This window comes from Rana temporaria, chromosome 11 (genome assembly GCF_905171775.1).
Source record: "Rana temporaria chromosome 11, aRanTem1.1, whole genome shotgun sequence".
Classification (NCBI taxonomy): domain Eukaryota; kingdom Metazoa; phylum Chordata; class Amphibia; order Anura; family Ranidae; genus Rana; species Rana temporaria.
The window spans coordinates 143,477,878-143,502,683 of record NC_053499.1 but is presented as its reverse complement, the minus strand read 5'-3'; the positions used below and the strand labels follow the sequence as shown (position 1 = coordinate 143,502,683).

Sequence of the window (24,806 nt, the reverse complement as noted above, 5' to 3'; positions counted from 1 at the left end):
AAGTAGATTGAGTGGATTTGTTCTGTCCTCACACTGTCCCCATTCTGCCCTATACTAGGTTTATCCTATGCCTGTATTGTCCTCGTTCTGTCCTGCAGGTGTTTCCTAAGTGACCAGTGCTGGGAATCTGAGGGCCCCATGCTGAAATCCACCATGGGCCAGGTAGGGATGGGTTAGAATGGATATGATCCATTGCTACACAACAGTGCATTGCATCTATAGTGCATGTTTGATTTGTTGTTAGTTCTGGTGCATTGGCGGCAGTACCAACCCAATTATTTGACTGGGCTGCCTTAATGTAATGCCCATAAATGTGCAACATAATGCACATGTGTTAACACAAGGCACCAGAATGGACGGGTGAGATGGGTTTTTCCTGTGTGGTGCAGATGCGGTGAATGGCACTGTTATAAGAAAGATGATGTTCTCTGTCGGCTATTATTTTTATTTTTTTTTGAAGGTGCTGAAAATCTTCCTTTATTACCTGAACTATACATGCATCTGGTAATAATATAGACTGAACGAGGCGGCTGCTTTTTTCCTTGTGGTCTATGTATGAGCTGTATATGGGGCAGTGATGACATCACTGGCAGGGAGTATATATTGCTGCAGTGGAGATATGGTAGTTTATTGATAACTGGCAGATCATAGTGTAATATGTTGTGTGTCGGGTCTATATGGAGCATGTGGACAGAGCTTCATCTTCTGGCGGTGGCCCCTGGGGGCTCCTATATCTTGTGCTGGCAGATGTAACGGTTTTGGATCTTGCATTGTTGATCATTCCAGTTAAATCCTGAGCTGGCTCTCATCTCTACACAGTTTCCAGTCCTACAAAATATAAATGAATAAACCCAATGCAAAATAAAATATAGATCAGATTATTTAGAACACATATGTCAAATGCAAAGCCCGCAGGCTGAGAACAGGAAGGGGCCATCCCCAAACTGTTCCCACTAAGTTGGGAGCATGAAATTGTCTAAAATGTCTTGGTATGCTGATGCCTTAAAAGTTCCCTTCACTGGAACTAAGGGGCCAAGCCCAACCCCTGAAAAACAACCCCACACCATAATCCAAATAGTTTAGACCAGTGCACAAAACAAGGTCCATAAAGACATGGATGAGCGAGTTTGGGATGGGGGAACTTGACTGGCCTGCACAGAGTCCCGACCTCAACCCGATAGAACACCTTTGAGATGCATTAGAGCTGAGAATGCAAGCCAGGCCTTCTCATTCACATTAGTGCCTGACCTCACAAATGTGCTTCTGGAAGAATGGTCAAATGTCCCATAGACACACTCCTAAACCTTGTGGACAGCCTTCCCAGAAGAGTTGAAGCTGTTATAGCTGCAAAGGGTGGGCCAACTCATTACTAAACCCTACGGACTAAGACTGGGATGCCATTAAAGTTCATGTGTGTGTAAAGGCAGGCGTCCCAAAACTTTTGGTAATATAGTGTACATTCTAAGACCAGCTTCACCCTGGGGCGGTTTTCAGATGCTTTAGCGCTGGAAATACCCTCTGTGAATACCTCCTCCCATTTATCCCTTTGTGTTTTTTTTTTTTTTTTTTTACACCTGGGCGGTGCAAGCAGCATTTTTGGGGTGGGTTGGGAACGTAATTCCACCATGTGAATTGGGGTGCCAGACAGAATAAATGGCACTGCAATGTACCAATGCATGTAAAGGTGCATGGCTGCACCATGCATTACTGCAACACTACAGTGTGAAAGTTCTCTTAGGCCCATTTACAATGGGTTCATGAGTGTTATGTAGCAACTGCATTAGGAAATTACATTGAAATGTATGGGCTGCCAACCCACCCATAAATCTGAATTGTATTTTTTTTTTTTTTCTGCTGAGATACATTACTGCACCTTGTGGCATAATACAAAATTAATGGTGCAGTAATGATTTTTGTCATGTATTGCGGTATTATATGTTACCACAATGCGAAGACGTCTGGGCAGCAGAAGTCTTGTCGGCGCAATGCTCTCACCCAGGGTTGTCCGGTTGTCCCATGGAAAAGCTCTGGAAGACCAGGGGCTCCCCGGAGTCCCAGCGGTAGGAGGTGAAGCCCGGTTTATAGGTCAGGCCTGAAAGCAAAGAGGATTATGGGTAAGGTCAGGAATTCCCCAAGCACACCAGGACTCTCAAATGAGCTGGCGAGGGTTCTCACCAATCCAGAACTTCCATTTCTGGGGGTCTCTGTCCGTCTCGTCATTCGTATTTTGCAGACGGGCAAGAAAGAACGCCAAAATGTCCTGAATTCTCTGCGCGGTTATCTGAGCCAGAAATCCCCCCGACCTCTGCAAAACGTGAGAGAGGACACACAGGCCGTATTAACGTGCGCATTTCAGGTCTCTTTATGTATTAATATTTATTTTAATTGGAATTGCAGTGTAAGGCCATGATCGCACAAAAACGCTCGGCAAGCAAAAAAAATAAATCTCCAATAGCCCTTGTTCGCATCTGAGTGTCCTGACGCTCATAAAAGTACATGAGCTACTTTACAGGCAGAATTGGGCATTTTTGTCCCTATAGACTTCAATAGACCGACAGCAGAACGCCAGAACCTGAGAAATGCTCACTTCCTGTTCTTCTGTCTGTAACTCCACACCGTAATGCAAGGCTTTCTTCCTGGTGTGGAGAAAGCCTCTTGAGGGGGTGATAGCCGCCGGGCACCCGCGATTGCCCAGTAACTGAGCAGGACAGTGGATCTCTGTGTGTAAACACACAGATCCACGTCCTGTCAGGGAGAGGAGACCGATGGTGTGTCCCTTGTACATGGGCACAACCATTGGTCACCTCCCCCAGTCACTCCCCTACCCCCACAGTAAGAATCACTCCCTAGGGAATAAATTAACCCCTTGATTGCCCCTTAGTGTTAACCCCTTCCCAGTCACATTTATACAGTAATCAATGCATTTTTATAGCAGGGATCGCTGTATAAATGTGAATGGTCCCAAAAATGTATCAAAAGTGTCCGATGTTTCCGCCGCAATATCGCAGTCATGATAAAAATTGGCTGATTGCCGCTATTACTAGTTATATATATATATATATATATATATATATATATATATAAAAACTATCCCCTATTTTGTAGACCCTATAACTTTTACGCAAACCAATCAACATTTGCTTATTGCGATTTTTTTTTTTTTTTACCAAAAATATGTAGAAGAATACGTATCGGCCTAAACTGAGGAAAGAAAAATGTTTTAAAAAAAAAAAAGGATATTTATTATAGTAAAAAATAGTGTGTTCTTTTTTCAAACTTGTCCCTCTTCTTTTGTTTATAGCGCAATAAATTAAAACCGCAGAGGTGATCAAATACCACCAAAATAAAGCTCTATTTGTGGGGAAAAAAAAGATAAAAATGTCAATTGGGTACAGCGTTGCATGACCGCACAATTGTCATTCAAAGTGTAACAGCGCTGAAAGCTGACAATTGGTCTGGGCAGGAAGGGGGTGAAAGTGCCCGGTAGGCAAGTGGTTAAATGAAGATCATACGATTCGGTATCGTACAAAAAAATTTTTTTCGTCCATGTCCGATCAAATAATATCGGATGAACTGTCCAGAACGGCTCTCGAAAAAACTCTGTACTAACGATCAGATTATCGTACGATTAATCCGAAATCTGGATTTTTTGTTGGATTTTCCGATGGTGTATATGGGCCATAAGGGTTTCTGTTTTTCTTTTCTCTGACATTCTGCAGTTGTGTATGACATGATAGGAAGACAGAATCTGGTACTCATACTAGCTGGGTGTAAAATATTGTTGGCTGGTTTACCTGGCAATCCTTTTTAGCTCCATAATAGGAATGAAGATGTGAGGAGATTGTAAAGCAGAGTTCATCACTCAGGATGTCACAGGATGGAGCAGATGACTGCAGCTTCTCTGTAATGACAGACAGACTCATATCTATTTGATAGATTTACAATACAAAGAGATTGCTGTGTATACATGAACCCAGAGCACCGGGGGAAAACATTCAGAGGAAGTCCAGGAGACACAAGTCCTCTGCATGTTACAGATGAATGGGCTGAAAATGCACTGCACTAAAATCGCACAAGAACGCAAGTGCAACCTTCCTTGCTATTTTGGTAAACCAATCATATCAAACTTAGAATTTAGGAGGTATTCAGTCCAGTCTATGGTATGCTTGTCTGTAGCCCCTCTGACATCTGATGTTTTATAAAGCTGTGGGATAATCTATTGTGGACCAAAACTAAAAAATGATGGGTTGCGCTCCGACTCTGACGCATCCTAATCTGTGAGTGCCGGTGTTTCGTCAGATGAAACGACCCGTCACATTTTGTAATGGAAGTGACCACCGGGTGGTACAGGCAGTACACCTGTAAGGGGCCCGGATGGCAACCCCCTTATTATTTTTTTTGTAAGAGGTCCCCAGGGCCCCCGGATGGCAACCCCCCCCCCTTTTTAATAAATGTTTTTGTAATATATATATATATTTTTTGTGTTTTTATTAAAGGGCCCAGAGGTTCCCAGGGGCCCGGATTGTTATCCCCCCCCCTTTTTTTTTTTTTTATATAGTTTGTTTATTATTAATCATAAATTTTTTTTTTTTTTTATTTCTTTTTTTATTTTTGATAAAGGGGCCAGAGGTCCCCAGGGCCCCGGATGGCTAAGCCCCCCCCCCCTTTTTTTTATAATTTTTTTTTCTTTGTAAGGTGCCCAGAGGTCCCCAGGGCAACACCCCCCCCCCCCACCCCTTGGCACCCCCCGGCTTCTCAATTCATGACCACCCCCACTTATCAAATAGCAGCGGCACCCCCCCCCCCCCCCCCACTTCACAATTTGAGGCCAGTACCAGTAAACTGAGTTTATATAGTGAAATACAGGATTTTGAAATCCGTGACACTGTTTTGATGTTTAATTATAAAAGAAGCTGCAAGCCTGATGATCTCACAGGTTTGCTGATCTGACAGAACACCGCTGCTTTTATTATTCAACATCAAAACAGTATGATGGATTTTTAAATCCTGTGTTCCACTATGTAAGCTCAGTTTCCTGGTAAAAATAAGTGTGAAATGCAAGACTCCGGTGGGGGTGTAACAAGATGTCCACTTGCCCCCTTTTCACTGTATCCTTATTGAGGCTGAGTGCGGGGTGTACCAAGATGGCTGTGATGGAACCTCACTTCTGTTACGAATTCTGACGGGTCGCTCAATCTGACGAAACACCGGCCAGGACAGAGCGTGTTACGGCTCCAGACATCAGTGACATACATCATGCAGTTCAAGTTTACAATACAGCAAGTACCGTATTTATCGGCGTATACCGCGCACTTTTTTGCCCTGAAAATCAGGGCAAAATCGTGGGTGCGCGATATACGCCGATACCCGCGATGTGTTCGAACCACTGTGCCGACATATACAGAGCGCAGTACACTCGGGTATAGTCGGGCAGGCTCGGCTCCTCTCGTGGTCAAGTCCTGTACGTCCTTTACGTGAGAGGAGCCGAGCCTGCCCGAGTACTCCGCTCGGTATATGTCGGCGCAGTGGTTCGAAAAACAGCGCGGGGAGGACACCACGATGGCCGCAGAAGGACGCCGGACCAGACGAGGCCGCCGATGGACGATGGGCAAGACACAGACGAGGGGCATCCAAACTGTAAGTATTTTTAATTTTTTTTTGCAGGAATTTTCCTTCAAGTTCAGGGGTGCGCGCTATACGCCGTGGCGCGTTATAGCCCGATAAATACGGTAGTTGGGTTGTGGTGATGATCGTGGCCCTTTATATATGTGTATGTCTTATAACCAGCCATCAGTGGCCTTTGTACTGTGCCAGGGGCTGCCAGTTACTGTCATCTGTCCAGTTTAGGATCTCACTGACTCTTATGGCTCAGGTCATACATGTCTTGTGTTACCCACACCTCCCAACATTTTGAGATGGGAATGAGGGACACCTACTAGCAAATGTACGTAGGCATAGGACACGCCCCCTGCTACACCCCCTTAAAGGTGAATTACCCCCAAAAAAGTAAATTGAATCCACAAGGGTTTTTTTTTTACCACTACTATTCCTTTATATTGGCTTTTAAAATTTACAAATGCAGCAATTTAGAATTTGGATGAAAAGTTTAGCACCGGGAAATACCTTTTGAAGGATAAAAAGTGCATTTTATATACAACTATAGAGATCAGACCAAAATGAGGGGGAATGAGGGACAGAGGGACATTGTTCCAAATCCGGGACAGTCCCTCAAAATCCGGGGACAGTTGGGAGCTATGGTGTTACCTGTACATTCTTCTCCTCCGTATCCAGCTCTGCACACGCAGGAACATTCATCTTCTCTAAACCGACCGTGAACGCAGCGTGACCCGCACCGCACTGCCAGAGACACACAAGGATCATCAGTCTACAAATCCTACACTTGTGATTTCCTAGATTCTGACATTTCAAGAATTACTAAACAGCCAGGAGGAAGACAGGAACCCCTTTGTTAAAATGATTAAAATTAGAGTGATTAGGGGTTGGAGACTCTGCCTGTGTCCCCGCTGGATAGACTTATGCCTTGTACACGCCGTCAGACTTCGGACCACGCAAAAGTCTGCCGTGAGTCCGTCGGAAGTCCAACGGAAAGAAAGAGAACAGGTTCTCTAAGGTCCGTCGGACTTCCGAAAAAAAAAGTCCAATGGAGGCTACACACGGCCGGACTTTCCTAGAGAAAAAGCCCGTCTGACTTTTTTTCTCAGAAAATCCGGCCGCATGTACGAGGCATAACACCCTCTGTTTGTCCTGGTGTCATCGGCACAGAAGATGAGTTTTGAGTTGTCACCAGAACAGGAATTCAGGAGAAATCTTCCAATGGGGACAGTTGTTTGGGTGACAACTGTCTAAAGCATCGTACACACAATCGTACTTCAAACAAACTTTTCCTTGGATTTTTGTCCGAAGGGAGTTGGCCGGGCACACCCATAGCATACACACGCTCTGACTTTCCTAAAACTTTCCCAACATCACGTGGTTTTTCTGCTCTTTATCGCCACCCTTTAGTCAACTGCTGCTATTGCTGGTTGATTTTAACATTGGTTCTGGGCATGCGTATTTGTACAAAAGTCCGATGGCTTGCTGTACACGCGGTCGGACTAGGCACCATCAGACTTTTGTTGCCAAAAAGTTTGTCCGTTTGCAGAGCGAACTTTTGTCCGATGAAAACCGAAAAAGTTTGTCCGATGAAAACCGAAAAAATTTGTCCGATGGAGCGTACACGCGGTCGGATTTTTTTGCCAACTTGCTCATTTTGGAGTTTGTTGGCAAAAAGTCAGACCGTGTGTATGGGCCTTATGAGGGGATTTTTTCCAGAGACAAATAGGGAAGAAACAACTTTCTCAAACAGCAAAAAAAAAAAAAAAACTGACAGAGGTTATAGCTGTTCCTTTCTCTAACAACGTGTTTTAGCTTAAGATATACTTTAAGCTTTCATTGGAAATGTGAGATTTACATCCTTTGGGGCAGATTCACAGAGCAAGTACGCCGGCGTACCTACTGCTACGCCGGCGTACTTTCAAATTTCCCGCGTCGTATCTTTAGTTTGTATCCTCAAACCAAGATACGACGGCATCTGGGTAAGATCCGACAGGCGTGCGGCTTCGTACGCTTTCGGATCGTAGATGCAATACTTCGGCGCCCGCTGGGTGGAGTTTGCGTTGTTTTCCGCGTCGGGTATGCAAATGAGCTTTTTCCCCGACGATCCACGAACGTACGCGCGGTCGTCGCATTCTCTTACGTCGTCTGTAGTCGGCTTTTTCCGGCGTATAGTTAAAGCTGCTATTTTGTGGCATATAGATAGACTTGCCATGTTAAAGTATGGCCGTCGTTCCCGCGTCGAAATTTGAATTTTTTTTTGCGTAAGTCGTCCGTGAATAGGGATGGACGTAAGTCACGTCCAAGTTAAAAGAATGACGTTGTTGCGACATTTAGCGCAATGCACGGCGGGAAATTTAGGAACGACGCATGCGCATTTCATTCGGCACGGGGACACGCTTCATTTAAATGAAACCCGCCCAATTTCAAATACGCCGCCTGAAAAATACTACGCCGCCGTAACTTACGCAAATTCTTCCTGGATTCGAATTTACGCCAGGTAAGATACGGCGGCGTAGCGTATCTCTGATACGCTGCGCCTGTCCAATTGTCTGTGAATCTGCCCCTTTGTATTTTAAAGTCATCCCCAAAAGTTTTCTAGCATAATCACTGAAACGTGTTCTGATAAAAGGATGTGGGTGCGTCCCGTCCTCTGCACAAATTTTCCCTGAGTTCCTTTACGTCCTCCCCAGTATATCACTCACCTTGGCAGTAGCGGCCAGTGTACCCCGGAGCACAGTGACACTGGCAGTTGGTGGTGTTTAGGCGGCCATAGTTCCTGCAGCTGATCCGGCAGGGATTCCGGGGAACCTCTGAGGGATAGACTGAGAGTCACTGACCTGGCTATGGAGACAGACTCACAAATATCATACAATAACAAGTGATCTTCTGAGGAATAGTGGGACCTTGTTTATGATATTGGATCATTATTCAGGATATTGGGCCTTTTTGTGGAATATTGCACCCTCTTGTAGGATATTGGGTTTCTATGTGGGATTCACCCAAAAAAATGTTTTTAACATTACATTCAGCCGAGTTGTCAGAATGACAATCGGCTGTTTTTTTTTTTTTTATTTCATTGCCGTACATACCGTATTTTCACCGCTGCTTCCGGGTATGTAATCTGTGGGACTGGGCGTTCCTAATTGATTGACATACTTCCGACCGGCGCATACAGCGCGTCACGAGTTGCCGAAAAAAGATTTTCAACAATCATTATTTCTACTCCCCCTTCCCCTCGGCGATCCTTACCACATAGGCCTCCACGCTGCTCCCAGGTCTTGAAACATCCTGACCAGGTGGCTGTACAGAAGCTGCACCAGGAGCCGGACTGGTAGGGGCTGATAATCTCTCCTCCGATGTCCCAGTTACCCCTGAAAAGGGGGTGGGGGGGTTAGAATGGAATATCTGGAGTTTGTTTCTTAGACATGGACTCACATGGAGGATACTATGTCTGCTGTGATGGGAAAAGGCAGCTTCTAATAACCGCTGCCGTGTTCAGCTATGATGCAGGAAAGTGTGTATAGCGCAGCCACAAGACATGTTAGTTTACCGCAGTGTTTGGCTTTAGTATTGCAGACAGAAGAACAGAAGAGAGTAATACGGTTTAAAGAGGGTATCCAATGGGATTGATGTAGTTGGTGGATAGGAGTGCAAGGACAACGGGTGCAGGGTAAAGGGAATGTGTACAAAGTTCAGGCACAACTGTCCGGTATATGCAGCTGAGTAGTAGTGTTATCTTGGTGCATTATGGTGATGGTTCTATAGGGAAAGAGACTTCACACGACCTTACCCCGGGGAATATGCGCACACCATCATGTCAGTGTCACCTTCCTCCAAGTGGCATCTACTGATAGCGCAGCCTAGCTCCCACGATGTGGCCCATACCATCTGCAGGACAGAGGAGACAGAAACCTACTGATCACCTTTTGGATGAAATGGAACCCCAAGTTGTGAACCAGGTTTTCTCATCCTGCATCAGTACCCGACCTCACAAATTCCCACAAACGCCCTACAAAATCATGTGAAATGCCTTCCCAGAAGAGTGGAAAAGGTTATAGCCACATAGGGGGCAACTCCATTATACTGGCCATGTGGGAGGTGGGGGGCAATTTCATATTAATGTCCATAGGAGAAAGAGGGGTTAAGGGGCACGCCATGTTTTTTCCCCTTTATAGGTGGGAAAGGGAAACTATATTAACCACTTGCTTACTGGGCACATAAACCCCCTTCGTTCCCAGGCGAAATCTCAGCGTCCGGCACTGCGTCGCTTTAACTGACAATTGCGCGGTCGTGCGACGTGGCTCCCAAACAAAATTGGCGTCCTTTTTTCCCCACAAATAGAGCTTTCTTTTGGTGGTATTTGATCACCTCTGCGGTTTTTATTTTTTGCGCTATAAACAAAAAAAGAGCAACAATTTAAAAAAAATATATATTTTTTTTACTTGTTGCTATAATAAATATCCCAATTTTTTTTTAAAAAACTATTTTTTTTCTCAGTTAAGGCCGATACGTATTTTTCGACGTATTTTTGTAAAAAAAAAAAAAAAAAAATCACAATAAGCGACTGGTTTGCGCAAAAGTTATAGCGCCTACAAAATGGGGAACAGAATTATGATTTTTTTTATTATTTTTTTTTTTACTAGTAATGGTGGCGATCTGCGATTTTTATTGGGACTGGGATATTGCGGCGGACGTATCGGACACTTTTGACACAAATTTGGCGCCATTCACATTTATATGGCGATCAGTGCTATAAAAATGCACTAATTACTGTATAAATGTGACTGGCAGTGAAGGGGTTAACACTAGGGGGTGAGGAAGGGGTTAACTGTGTAGCCTAGGTGTGTTATAACTGTGTGGGGGGAGGGGGGTGACTGGGGGAGGGGACCGATGCTGTGTCTCTATGTACAAGAGACACAGATCGGTCTCCTCTCCTCTGACAGCACGTGGAGCTCTGTGTTTACACACAGAGCTCCACGTTCCTGCTGTCACCTACCGTGTCACCGACAATTGCGTGTACCCGGCGGACATCGCGGCCGCCAGGTACACGCATCGGGTCTTCGGCGATGCGTCGGGACAGTTTTTACCCGCCGCGCGCCACCCAGGGGCGCGCGCGGGTAATGCACATAAAGGCCGTTTTTAAACGGCCACTTGGCACTTGAGAGCCGCGCTGCGGACGTATTTCGTCTATAGCGCGGATCTCAAGTGGTTAATATACATGGGGAGATGCAAATCCAAATTGATGTCAATGGGGTAGGGGGGTTGGGGCAACTCCATATTAATGTCCATGGTGGAGAGGGGGAAGGGGAAACCACAAATCAATGGGGTAGATTCAGTAAGCAATTGCGTCTGCGTATCCATAAATACGCAGCGCAATTGCTTAGTTGCGCCGGCGTATCGACTTTTCTGTATTCAGAAAGCTCGATACGCCGACTGCAGCCTAAGATATGACTGGCATAAGGCTCTTATGCCGTCGTATCGTAGGCTGCATTCTTACGATGGCCGCTAGGTGGCGTTCCCGTAGTGGTCAGCGTAGAGTATGCAAATTGCATACTCACACTGATTCACAACCGTATGTGCGCCCTGCATACGCATTTTACGTCGTTTGCGTTCGTCGGTTTCTGCGTAGGGCTGCTCCTGCTATTAGCAGGGGCAGCCAATGCTAAGTATACCCGTCGTTCCCGCGTCGCGATTTTTAAAAATTACGTTGTTTGCGTAAGTAAATCGTAAATGGCGCTGGACGCCATTTACGTTCACGTTGAAGCAAATGACGTCCTTGCGACGTCATTTACCGCAATGCACGTCGGGAAAGTTTCCCGACGGAGCATGCGCACTATGTTCGGCGTGGGAACGTGCCTAATTTAAATGATCCACGCCCCCTACGAGATCATTTAAATAACATGCACTTACGCCGGCCATTTTTACGGAGCGCCCGCGCAAATTACGGAGCTACTGCTTCATGAATGAAGCGTAGCGCACGTAATTTACAGAGGCGTAGCGTAAAAACGGTACGCTGCGCCTCCGTAAGAGGGCGCAAATCTACCTGAATCTAGGCCAATGTCTATTAGAGAGGAGCAACTCTATAATAATGTACATTGGGGTTGGAAAGGGGCAACTACATATTAATGCCCATGGGGCAGGTTCAAGGAGAAAAAGGGGAAAATGGTTTTGGCCATGGCCAAGGTTTTGGAAGGCAAGTTCAAACAAGTCCACTTTCTGTTACATAGGGATGGGGGGTGGCAAAGGTAAGCTTCATATTAAAGGCCATCGGGGGGGGGGGGGGGGAGGGAGTTGGCAACTGGTTGATGATCATGTGTCCATAGATTGTATATATGCACCATCCCCTCACCTGGGTGTAATGGCGGCAGGTCCGGTTAGGGGCGCACTGCGCTCTCTCAAAGTCAAAATCCTCTCCCTGGCGGTACCAGAGGTGAATCAAATCTAGCAAGGAGATCGTCTTTGCTGGGAAACTCTGTAAATTCCACCCAACCTGGCCATCATCCGGAGGTGCGAATCGGCACTGGGAGGCCACGGTCTGGGCCTGAGAGCGCAGATCCTCACTCCACATCTAATAAAGCAGAGAGAAAAACGGTGACAACGATAATACTTCTCGTTTATTACTCCCATATCTGGATGCAGTAAGTGACTTGTATTACATCACAATGCAAAAGCTATTATGAATGATTTACCGTAGTAAGGTCTTACTTTGTGGCTGAACCATTGTAATTACTGGAGCTTCAAAAACACTTGAGGTGCTAAAGGGGCGTGACCACATGTTAATTAGGATGTTTTTGAGTTAAAAAAAAAAAATCTGTATTCTCTGTAATATGTAGAATGTCAAAAATCTAGCAGGAAATGACACTTAAGTGGTAATAAACTTACATTTTAAACTTTGCCCTATAGGTGAGGGAGTAGGACGCTTCCCGACGAGTCTGCTCTCTCCAAGGACCAGACAGATAGCCAGCTGACACCGCAGACAGGCAGGCTCCTACAATCTTTGCTGCATGAATCAACTTGCAGCCCATAGGACCGGCTCCTTCCTTCCCTTCGTGGGCCCCTCTCTTCAGGTAAGACCCTGTCTTTCAGGGCCATCTTTCCACCCCCAGGAATCGCTAGTGACCGTCCTTTTCAGGACAGCCACTCCAGCGATCCAAATTGCGGCTGTTTACCTTCTCTTAGAGCCGCATGCACCCCAATCAGTCACCCATAATCACCCCGGCCACCCGCCGCGCATAGCAGCGCTTTTTTCTGGCGATCTGCGGCTCTTTCCCGCATCCGCGCCAGACCAGGCCTTATTCGCGGCCGCCGCAATTAGGAAAGACCGCGGCTTCAGCCGCGGCCTAGCGGTGCGCCGCAAAAAGGAGCACTGACAGCCTGGAAATTTTTCCTGGAATTGTCAGGGATCATCCCCCTATCCCTGGAGGATCCCATCCTCCCCTGGATTAACAACCAGCTCATACCCACCAAGCCAAACAGCCCCCAAACCTGAGGCCTGTGGCCCGGTCGGCGGCCATCTTGGTACTCCTCAGCTACAGTGACACCCTTCTTCCCCCCCCCTTCCCCCCATTCCAAACAGTACTTGATCCAGGGTTTCGTCCGATCGCCTTTCAGGGATCAGGAAGGAATTTTTTTCCCTGCGGCAGCAAATTGGCTTATTACTGCCAGGGTTTTTTTGCCTTCCTCTGGACCAAGGCCAAGCGAGAGGATTCAGCGAATCTTCCCTCTATTGCAATTAATCCCCCCCCCCCCGGTGACTGGCAACAATGGTTAAACTGCGATACTCTGCAGAAACTATTTGGAGTCTGAGACAATTCGCAACAGTATTACCAGCCGTCACCAAAAAGGCCTTAAAAATAGACCAACTTTTGAGATTCGATCAACGATCGACCATCAAAAATTTCAACCATTTAACCCAGCTCAAGCACATATCATGTGCTTTGATCAACACAAGATCGGCAGTAAAACACCGATCAGAAATCCACGATTTCTTACTACAAAACGATCTAGACTGCCTCTTTATCACAGAAAGCTGGCTTTCAGACGACTGCAACACCATTCTTGGAGAATTGGTGCCAGAAAATTATCGCATTATAACGCAAAACAGAATAGGGCAAAGAGGAGGAGGCCTGGCGGTGATCCATAAGTTTCATATTGCAATCACTAAGCCGGTCCTTCAAAATCCTCTTCCATTCATGGAAACCCTTACTCTTCAACTTCAAACTTCCCCCCAGGAGACTGTTCACATTCTCCTCTGCTATAGGCCACCTGGGCCAAAATCGCAGCTTCTACCATCATTAACGGAGTTCATATCCACTTATACCCTTAACAGCAAACATCTTTTGCTGCTCGGGGACTTCAATCTGTGGGCCAACTCCTCACAGGATCCCATTGCGGATGCCTGCATCGATCACCTGGAAGGATTAGGACTACAGCAACTTATATGCGGTCCCACGCATGCTTCAGGTCACACACTCGACCTAATTTTCAGACAAAATCTGAAAATAAACATTTTGGGAAATGAACCTTTGCCATGGACAGACCACCATGCAATTAGTTTCATAATTTCCAAAATTCCACCAGTTATAAAAGCACCCAAGCCGGTGACAATACACTGGGCTAGATCTCAGAAGAAGCTCCATTCGGAACTCTTCAAATCTACCTTGGGAAACCGAATCGAAACTATTCATCCTCAGTTAACAGCTTCAGATACACTGGATGCCATAAATGCCGCTCTGCTACAATCAGCCGACTTAGTAGCACCGAAACGCAAAGTCCGCATCCGGAAAAAAAAGTCCGGCTGGTTCAACAACCAGCTGTCCCTACTGAAGCAAGAGCGCAGAAGGGCGGAAGCCGCCTGGAAAAGAAGCCCTTCAGAAGATCACATCATCTACAAGGCAATAACAACACAATATCATAAAGAAATCTTCAAAGCAAAGAAACATCATTTTTCTATGACGATTAACAGCGCCCTAAACCGCCCCCGAGAACTATTCAAGATGGTCACCCAGACCATGAATCCGGGATGTCTTGAAGTCCCCAATTCAGACACCCAAGAGTTCTGTAATGAACTATCGGATTTCTTCATCGACAAAATAGAAAGAATCCGGGTAAGTATTCTGCAAAATAATACCCCCCTCAGCCCCCTCTTCAATCAACTACAAAACACCAACAGAAACCTTCTACAATCAACTAAGTTCACTCTGGAACCCATCTCCATCGATACCACCAAAAATATCATTGGTGCGTTGCGGAAAAGCACAGCACCCAATGACATCATTCCCACCAAGCTGCTGAAGGAATGCGCCGACATTCTGGCGCCTCCCATCACACAGCTTATAAATCAGTCATTTAAGGAAGGCATAGTGCCATCCCTGCTGAAAGAGGGCACAATCGAGCCCATCCTGAAAAAACCTAACTTGGATCCCAAGGACCCAACTCACCGCCGCCCCATAACAGGCCTAAATATTCTCTCCAAGATAATGGAGAAAATAGTGGTACAACAGCTGCAACAGCATCTGGATACCCACAATCTACTCGATCCATTTCAATCAGGTTTCCGTCCCGGACACGGGACAGAAACGGCCTTACTCAAAATATGGGACGATGCCCTCGAGGCCGCAGACGAGGGAGAATCCTGTCTCCTGGTTCTGCTGGACCCAAGCGCAGCCTTTGACACAGTAGACCACAAAATGTTACTGATGCGACTGGCCGAGGTAGCCAGAATCGCAGAAGGTGATTTACCATGGTTTTCCTCCTTTCTTGAAAACCGATCACAAACAGTGAAACTGGGATCTTTCACGTCAGAAAAACGCACGGTGCCATGTGGAGTCCCCCAAGGATCCCCCCTGTCACCGGTGCTGTTCAACATCTATCTTCGCCCTCTCTTTGATATTATCAGTAGCCAAGAACTACTCTATCACTCTTATGCAGACGATACGCAATTGTATTTTCGCATCTGCAACAAAAAGGATCATCATCCCAGTTTAGAGAAATGTCTCTCTTCGATAGAAAACTGGATGACTAAGAGTTATCTTAAACTCAACAGTTCCAAAACAGAACTTCTTATGTTTCATGCCAGCCGAAAGAGTCAACTGGCAACAACCTGGACACCGCCGCCCATTCTGGGCCAAATCATCACCCCTAGCTCCAAAGTCAAAAGTCTAGGAGTCATTTTTGACACCTTCATGACAATGGACGCACAAATAGGGTCAGTAGTCAGCGGATCGCACCATTTGTTGCGCCTACTACGCAGACTTATTCCATTTATCCCCAAAGAAGACGTAGCAGTCGTTGTGGGAACAATCGTGAATTCCAGACTGGACTATGCAAATGCCCTTTACCTCGGGCTCCCAAAGTACCAAATCGCTCGTCTGCAAGTCGTACAGAATACGGCCGCCAGACTGGTGACTGGGAAAAGGACATGGGAATCAATCTCACCTTCGCTGAGAACCCTTCACTGGCTGCCAGTAAAAGACAGAATTGTATTTAAAGCACTCTGCCTGACACATAAGTGCATCCATGGGAAGGCGCCGCAATATCTTTGCGACAAGATAGAACCTCACAATTCTAATCGCGTTCTGCGATCCACTGACCAAAATCTGGTCAAGGTGCCAAAAACCAAATACAAGTCCAAAGGAGAAAGAAGGTTTGCTTTTCAAGGTCCGAGACTATGGAACGCTTTACCAACCAGCGTTCGGTTGGAGGAAAACCACCTGACTTTCAGAAGACAGATTAAAACTCTGCTCTTTTCATGTCATGAGACACGAAACATCAAGCGCCCAGAGGCGATTCAGTTCGCATGTGCTGCGCTATATAAGTTTTTCATTCATTCATTCATTCATTCATTCATAGGCAAGCTTATTATAAGTCTTAACTGTAAGCGCCTTGAAAATCGTGTAAACCGCGGCCGATTAGTAAGTATTTATACGTGCAACTGTTGAATTACAGCAGTTTTTATGGTTAACCTGAATGTATAGTCAAAACTTTTTTTTTTTCTCCATTTGGGATGTCAGTTTATGTTTTGCTTTCTGTGTTCCATTGGGGAGAATTATCTTTTCACTTTCAGATCTATTCTTAATTGCCACTGGAATAGGGGTCCCCGTTGGAAGATTTCCCCTCACTTCCTGTTCTGGTGACACCTGTAATAATTTTGGATTTCCCAAAACCTGATGTCCCCGTGACACCAGGAGTGAATCTCCAGAGTGGGGACACAGATAGGGTTTTATTTGCTATCAAACACTTTAAAAAAATAAAAGAAATGTAGCTATACAAATAGTTTAAGGTCTGGTGTTCTCTCCTGTCCTTCCCAGGGCTGTGTGGGGCCTGGTCACTCATCCCTGGGGTCCAGACTGGCTCCTAGGACTAGGGGTCTGGCAGTGCAGTAGAGGGACAGATGTGCAATGGCTTTTATGGTCCCTCAGAGAGGAAAGTCAAATAGTTTCCCATCAGAGTTCAGCCAGGAATGTGGAGTGTCACAGAGCAGCTGCAATCCACCTCTGGTCCCCCAACACCACTCACCATCCTTCTCATGTTGGCAGCCGGAGGATTCACACAGCCACGGAGCTTGTTATGTAGAGAGATCAACGCAAAGATTTCCCTCTCCCCAACACCTGCAAAACACAGAGAGTCCATGCCAGTGCCATGTACCTACATCCAGATGTGGCAGCTGAGGCTGTGCCAGTGCTACATACCTACACTCAGCTATTGGGGCTCATAGAGGCCATGCCAGTGCCACCTACCTATACGCAGAAGTGGGGGCACAGAGAGGCCATGCCAGTACCACTTAACTACAATAGTGGGGGCACAGAGAATACAGGCCAGCATTATGCACCTAAACCCAGCCGGGGCAGGAAGGGGGTAAAAGTGGTCAGTAGGCAAGTGGTTAATGCCCATGGTTTTGGAGTAGAATATCCAATAAGTTCATATAGGGGGGATGGAAAAGGACTAGAGGTCCACAGACTTTTGGTTATGTAGAGCATCTCCAGCTCACAAGCAGGCAAATTGGATATAATGTACTTTTATGAATGAATGACTAAAGACAGTATAAAAAAAAAAAACACAGAAAAAAGCCTAAATTTTCTAAGGATGCAGGGTTACACACAGCAGGTTCCTCAACCCAGACTCCCCAGAATAAGCGAAATGGACATCAGTTGTGGTCACTTACCCTGGCCAGTCCTGGCATGGTCGAGGGTTGTCTGGGGTGACATGGTGGCATGGCTCACCATGGTACAGAGAACACCAAGGACCAGGTGCCATTTACATACTCTGCTGTCCATCATCTCCTCTACCACCATGCGATGATCTGGGCTGCGGCTGTCTCCTCTCTACTGTCATGTCCCTATACTCCTCCTCCTGCCCCAAGAGACCCAGTCACTGTTCCACACTCCTGGCATAAGACCTATTCTTGGCTGCCAACTGGAGATGCTGAGACTTGTAGTTGCACAAGCAGAGTTGAAGAGATCCTCATCACCTTCAAGACCCCGGCTTCACTCGATGAGCTACATCCTTGTATTTCACCCATAAGAGATGCTCACTTGACTACTGCCATTCTCTGTCTGAGCACCAAGACCTGCTCCGGCCCCATCCCAACATACGGGAAATCTACAGATCAAAAATTCCGCCCACCAGATCCCTCAGGAATGTCACAGCCATTTAAAATCATCGGCTAAAATGAACACAATACTATTGCAATTACTAAAGCAGAACCTGGGCAAATAGTCAAATTATACAGCGCCTTGAAAAAGTATTCATACCCCTTGAAATTTTCCACATTTTGTCAGGTTACAACCAAAAAACGTAAATGTATTTTATGTGATAGACCAACACAAAGTGACACATAATTGTGAAGTGGAAAGTGGAAGGAAAATGATAAATGGTTTTCATTTTTTTTTACAAATAAATATGTGAAAAGTGTGGGAGGGTACATTTGTATGGCGCCCCCCGGAGTCAATACTTTGTAGAACCGCCTTTCTCTGCAATTACATCTGCAAGTCTTTTTGGGGATGTCTCTGCCAGCTTTGCCCATCTAGAGAGGGACATTTCTGCCCATTCTTCTTCTTTGCAAAATATCTCAAGTTCTGTCAGATTGGATGGAGAGCGTCTGTGAACAGCAATTTTCAAGTCTTGTCACAGATTCTCAATGTGATTTAGGTCTGGACTGTGACTGGGCCATTCTAACACATGAATATGCTTTGATCTAATCTACTCCATTGTAGCTCTGGCTGTATGTTTAGGGTGATTGTCTTGCTGGAAGGTGAACCTCCCCCAGTCTCAAGTCTTTTGCAGACTCTAACAGGTTTTAGTCTAAGATTGCCCTGTATTTGGCGCCATCCATCTTCCCATCAACTCTGACCAGCTTCCCTGTCCCTGCTGAAGAAAAGCATCTCCACAACATGATGCTGCCACCATGTTTCACGGTGTGGATGGTGTGTTCAGGGGGATGTGCAGTGTTAGTTTTCCGCCACACATAGTTTTGCTTTTAAGCTAAAAAGTAAAAATTTTGGTCTCATCTGACCAGAACACCTTCTTTCATGTGTTTGCTGTGTCCCCCACATGGCTTCTTGCAAACTGCAAAGGGGACTTCTTATGGCTTTCTTTCACCAATGACTTTCTTCTTGAAACTCTTCCATAAAGGGCAGATTTGTGGAGTTGTGGACAGATTCTCCCACCTGAGCTGTGGATCTCTGCAGCTCCTCCAGAGTTACCATGGGCCTCTTGGCTGCTCCCGGCCAGTCAGTTTAGGTGGACGGCCAAGTCTTGGTAGGTTTGCAGTTCTGCCATACTCTTTCCATTTTCGGACGATGGATTGAACAATACTTTGTGAGATGTTCAAAGCTGTGGATATATATTTTATAAACTAACCCTGCTTTAAAATTTTCCACAACTTTATCCCTGACCTGTCTGGTGTGTTCCCTGGCCTTTATGATGCTGTTTGTTCACCAAGATTCTCTAACAAACCCCTGAGGACTTCACAGAACAGCTGTATTAACAGTTGGATTATTTATTAATAAGTGATTTCTGAAGGCAATTGGATCCATGTAATTGTATTCAATTGTAATATGTCAAAATGTTGAAAATTTTCAAGGGGCATGAAAGTTTTTATAAAACACTGTATACAAAACGATTTAAAAAAACAAATAAAACTCCAAAAATACTGCTACTCTCAGAGCCGGTTCACACTAAGGCGCCACGACTTCGGGGGCGACTCGGCAAGGCGTCCTGAAGAAGACTTCAGAGGCGACTTGCAAAATGACTTCTGTATAGAAGTCAATGCGAGTCGCCCCCGAAGTCGTACAGGAACCTTTTTCTAAGTTGGAGCGACTTGAGTCGCTCTTATTAGAACGGTTCTATTGAATAGAATGGAACGCGACTTGTCAGGCAGCTGAGTCGCCTGACGAGTCGCCCCAGTGTGAACCGGCTCTAAGTTTATTGAATTATATTGTAACTATACAGTCTGCCCTCATGTTGTAAAGCACTGCGGAAACTGTTATGCCCCCATACACACGAGCGGAATTTCCACCAGCAAAAGTCTGAAGTGAGCTTTTCATCAAAAATTCCAACCGTGTGTGACTTTTGCTGTCAGAATTTCCACCAGCAAAAGTTTAAGAGCAGGCTCTCAATTTTTCCAAAAGGAAAAAATTCCTACCGGAAAATCCATTTGTCTGTATGGAATTCCGACAGGAAGAAAAAAAAACATGCATGCTCGGAAACAATTCAACGCATGCTCTGAAGCATTCAACTTTTTTCTCGCCTCGTCGTAGTGTCACGTCACCACGTTCTTAACACTTGACAGTTCAGAGAACTTTTGTGTGACCTCGTGTATGCAAGCCAAGCTTGAGTGGAATTCCATCGGAAAAAAACAGCCAACTTTTTTCCGACAGAAATTCCGCATAAGCGCCATTTAAATCCTGTAGAAGGAGTGATTGAAAACGGTCTTCATATTATCTTCCCATAATGCCGCGTACAGACGGTCTTCTTTTTGTGATGAAAATAAATGTATTTTTTGTGATGAAAAAAAAAAGACGATGTTTTTCAAACTTCATTTTAAAAAACGACGTAGCCTACACACCATCGTTTTTTCAACAAGCTCTAGCAAAGCGCGGTTACATTCAGCACGTACGGCGGCACTCTGTTCCATTGAAGCTCGCATCCTAACTTGCTTCTGAGCATGCGCGGGTTTAAAAACATTGTTTTAAACTACACACGTTCATTTTTTATGACACTAAAAACGACGTTTTGAAAAACGACATAAAATTTTTTTTTTGTCGTTTTTCAGAAGACATAAAACGACGTTTTCCCCACACACGGTCATTTTAAATGACGTTTTTAAAAATGTTGTTTTTTTTCATCACAAAAAACGACCGTGTGTACGTGGCATAAGAGTTATTATCTATAGATTATTATAAATAATTATAAATAATATAGATAATAATATAGATAGATAGATAATTATACATATTATTATATAAGAGTTATACAATTATTATAGATAAAGATCTATACATTGCATCACAATTTAAAATGCCATCTTATTGCACAGAAGAATGAAAGAAAAAAAAAAGAAAAATGAGACGGGTGACAAGGCTTTTATTGTTTATTACTTCAAAGGGCGCTCTGTTTCCCCGCCACACGGGGGCAGCACAATGACAATCATAGAAAGTGCACAAATAATAATACTGATAGGACAGCAGGAGGGTGCTGTGTGATGTCACGGCCAATCACAGAAGTCATATTTTATACAATGCAACAAGTTTTATCACTGAGAATTCAATGCCACCGTGACCATCCACTCATTGACAGATCTGTCGTCAGACCGCATGGTATGGACCAATACCGGGACAGAATATACAAAACTGGAGGAAAAGCACATTGTTCTCAGCAGCCAAAAGGGATTCCAGGTATATGGTTTCCCTAAAGGGATTCCAATGTAGTTTAAAAGCCAACTCCACCCAGAACTCATGCTTCCATTTTGCATGGTCTCTTACACGCTGGCTTTGAATCTCTCTGGGAGGAAATTCCCAGTTCTTCAGCTGCTGCAATGTAAAAGGAAAACTAATGGTATCACCCTATCAAGGTTTACCCATCATGCGCCATTTCTGCTGTTGGCCCAGTGAAAGAAATACATTCGCTATTGCATTCTGTTATCACTAAAGTCTTTAAAATGGTGGAGTTGGCTTCTAGAAAACCGTAATCAAAATCATACAAAAAACAGTTACCAATACATTAATTAGCCAATATTTGATCGTTGGGTTGTTCATTCTTCCATATAGTCTGCAGTTCTCTGTAATCGGCCATTTTGGGTTAAATATGTGGCAGACGAGCAACAATTGGCATTTCTTCACTGGGATTTCCCAGACAGGAAGTCTGTTGTGTGTAGGAAGATATTCCACCCCCCAATAGAAAAATGTATATATATATATATATATATATATATATATATATTACTGCTGGTAATTCCAGAATTGAGTTACAGTATTTTGGAGTCTCCGCCGGGTTTTTGTTCAGCGTGGGCTCTTTATATTGCACAGGCTGCTGACTCACCAGCAACAAGTAAAGTTCTTCCTCAATGGGTGTATTCAAGCAAGAGAAGTAGGTACATAGATGCCAGCTCAGCCCTTGGAGTCCAGCCCTCACAGGTCACCATGGATAGCGCCAACATTCAAGGGGGCAACTGTCTTACTGGCACTAAGGCCCTAAATAGACTTCACGGAATGCCATAATGCAAGGTAAGTTCTGTGAACAGGATAGGGGGAGTGCTTGACTCCAGGCTCTGAGGTGGTTCCAATTGCTGGAGTGTGACAGCTCTCTCCTGCCTTGTGGGGTCCCACCCAGGGGCGCACTGAAAACTCATGGGGCCCCCGGGCAATAGAAATTTATGGGGCCCCTGGGCTTACAGATGGCCACCACGCCAGGAGGCAGTGCAGAAGTGGGGCAGCTAAAATCTCGGGATTTTCACATCAAAAGCATGTCGGTTTCGGACATATCAGGGACAGATCTAAAAAAAAAAGATTTGTACATACTGTCCCTGGTTTTACTGAGCCTGGCAACCCTGATGGGGCCCCCTAGTGGCATGGGGCCCTCGGGCAGTGCCCTTGTCCCACCAGAGTCCCTGCCAAAATTGGCTTGTATAGCAAGAAAGGATGTAAGCACCAAGCTGTATGGATTGGTCCAGCTATAACGAGATGGCATCCAACACATTTCAGGGCTTGTACACACACCCCCCTTCTTCAGGGCTACAATGTGACTTGGTTTGATTGTGCAAGTGAAATCTGGACAGATGATTACCGCAATTTCTAATTCTTTGTGAACTGTGGTTAGGATCTTGCTCAGTAAGTTGTCCAACACCTACCCTTGGACCACAAAGAATTAGAACTCTTGAGTTATTACCTGCCCAGATTCAACAATAAAATAAGAGATTGTCAAACTTGCCGGATATCTTCTTCTTGGAGATCATTAAGGGACACGGGATATCTTCAACACTGGGTTATACTGTCACTTAAAGGAGAACTAAAAAAGCAAAAAAAATTAAAAATATGTCAAGTTTCCATTTTGTAGCAAAGCTGTATCTGCAGCATGTACAAAAAAAAAAATCTTTAGTGTTTGAAGGACACAGGAATTCAGCGACTGTTGGGAATGTCTAAAAGATCTAAAGTAGTCTATCCGAGAGGTGGGCAACAGCAACAAAGTACTAACGGTCACAAAAAAAACACAACTAAGAAACTGCCTGCAGCTCAAAGAGCTGCCTGGAAGCCCTTACAGCGGAAGCGGTTATCTAATGGACTCCAGGAAAATACATTTTCAGCGAGTACAAAAAAAAAAAATTCGGTCTCATTCATTGAGGGACACGGATCGGTATGGTCAAAGCTAGTCCAACCTAGGGGTGGGCAACAGCAAACAACCGCTAAATGACAACGTGAAACAAGAACTGGGGCATGCCTGCAGCTCAATAGCTACCTGAAGGATCACCACTCAAAGCTGGCACTTAGTGAGGCTGAACCCCAACCTGGCAAGAGGAACATAAGAAGACCAGGAGAAAATATTTGACATTAAACATGACTCCCCATAACTAGTAATAAACATGTCATGGGAGAGAAATGCTGAAACAAACCACAAGTAGGAAAAGCTGGTCAACCTGATCGAACCAGACGGGTGAAACAAAAAACAAAAAGCGAAAGGAGGCGGGGGGACCCGGGAAACCGAAAGGAGGCAGGGGGGCCCGGGAAACCGAAAGGAGGCAGGGGGGCCCGGGAAACCGAAAGGAGGCAGGGGGAACCGAGGAAACCGAAAGGAGGCAGGGGGAACCAAGGAACCGAAAGGAGGCAGGGGGACCCAGGAACCGAAAGGAGGCAGGGGGACCCAGGAACCGAAAGGAGGCAGGGGGACCCAGGAACCGAAAGGAGGCAGGGGGAACCGAAAGGAGGCAGGGGGAACCGAAAGGAGGCAGGGGGAACCGAAAGGAGGCAGGGGGAACCGAAAGGAGGCAGGGGGAACCGAAAGGAGGCAGGGGGAACCGAAAGGAGGCAGGGGGAACCGAAAGGAGGCAGGGGGAACCGAGGAACCGAAAGGAGGCAGGGGGAACCGAGGAACCGAAAGGAGGCAGGGGGAACCGAGGAACCGAAAGGAGGCAGGGGGACCCGGGAAACCAAAAGGAGGCAGGGGGACCCGGGAAACCAAAAGGAGGCAGGGGGACCCGGGAAACCAAAAGGAGGCAGGGGGACCCGGGAAACCAAAAGGAGGCAGGGGGACCCGGGAAACCAAAAGGAGGCAGGGGGACCCGGGAAACCAAAAGGAGGCAGGGGGACCCGGGAAACCAAAAGGAGGCAGGGGGACCCGGGAAACCAAAAGGAGGCAGGGGGACCCGGGAAACCAAAAGGAGGCAGGGGGACCCGGGAAACCAAAAGGAGGCAGGGGGACTCGGGAAACCAAAAGGAGGCAGGGGGACCCGGAAAGCGAAAGGAGGCAGGGGGACCCAGGAAACCGAAAGGAGGCAGGGGGACCCAGGAAACCGAAAGGGGGCAGGGGGAACCGAGGAACCGAAAGGAGGCAGAGGGACACGAGAACAATGTCCTGGTAAAAAAAAAAATCTAAATAGAGAAAGCCCTAAACCTCAACTCACCTGATCCCATAATGATAACAAGGAGTCCATACGAAGAAGGATTAGTCAACACAGACAGACATTAACCTCTGTTCAA

At 45.8% G+C, this 24,806-nt stretch overlaps 1 protein-coding gene across 1 annotated transcript; it reads right to left on the bottom strand.

The window, feature by feature from the left end:
* Nucleotides 1-447: 447 nt before the first annotated feature.
* On the bottom strand, nucleotides 448-17,247 carry CLEC18C (C-type lectin domain family 18 member C). Its single transcript, XM_040327778.1, has 10 exons — nucleotides 17,071-17,247; nucleotides 11,966-12,184; nucleotides 9,407-9,504; nucleotides 8,866-8,987; nucleotides 8,319-8,426; nucleotides 6,244-6,357; nucleotides 3,795-3,925; nucleotides 2,176-2,338; nucleotides 1,996-2,092; nucleotides 448-828 (listed from the first exon to the last, which is right to left on the bottom strand). The coding sequence occupies exons 1-10, from the start codon at nucleotides 17,245-17,247 to the stop codon at nucleotides 729-731; spliced, it is 1,329 nt and encodes a 442-aa protein (XP_040183712.1). The 3' UTR covers nucleotides 448-728.
* Between the last annotated feature and the right edge of the window lie 7,559 nt (nucleotides 17,248-24,806).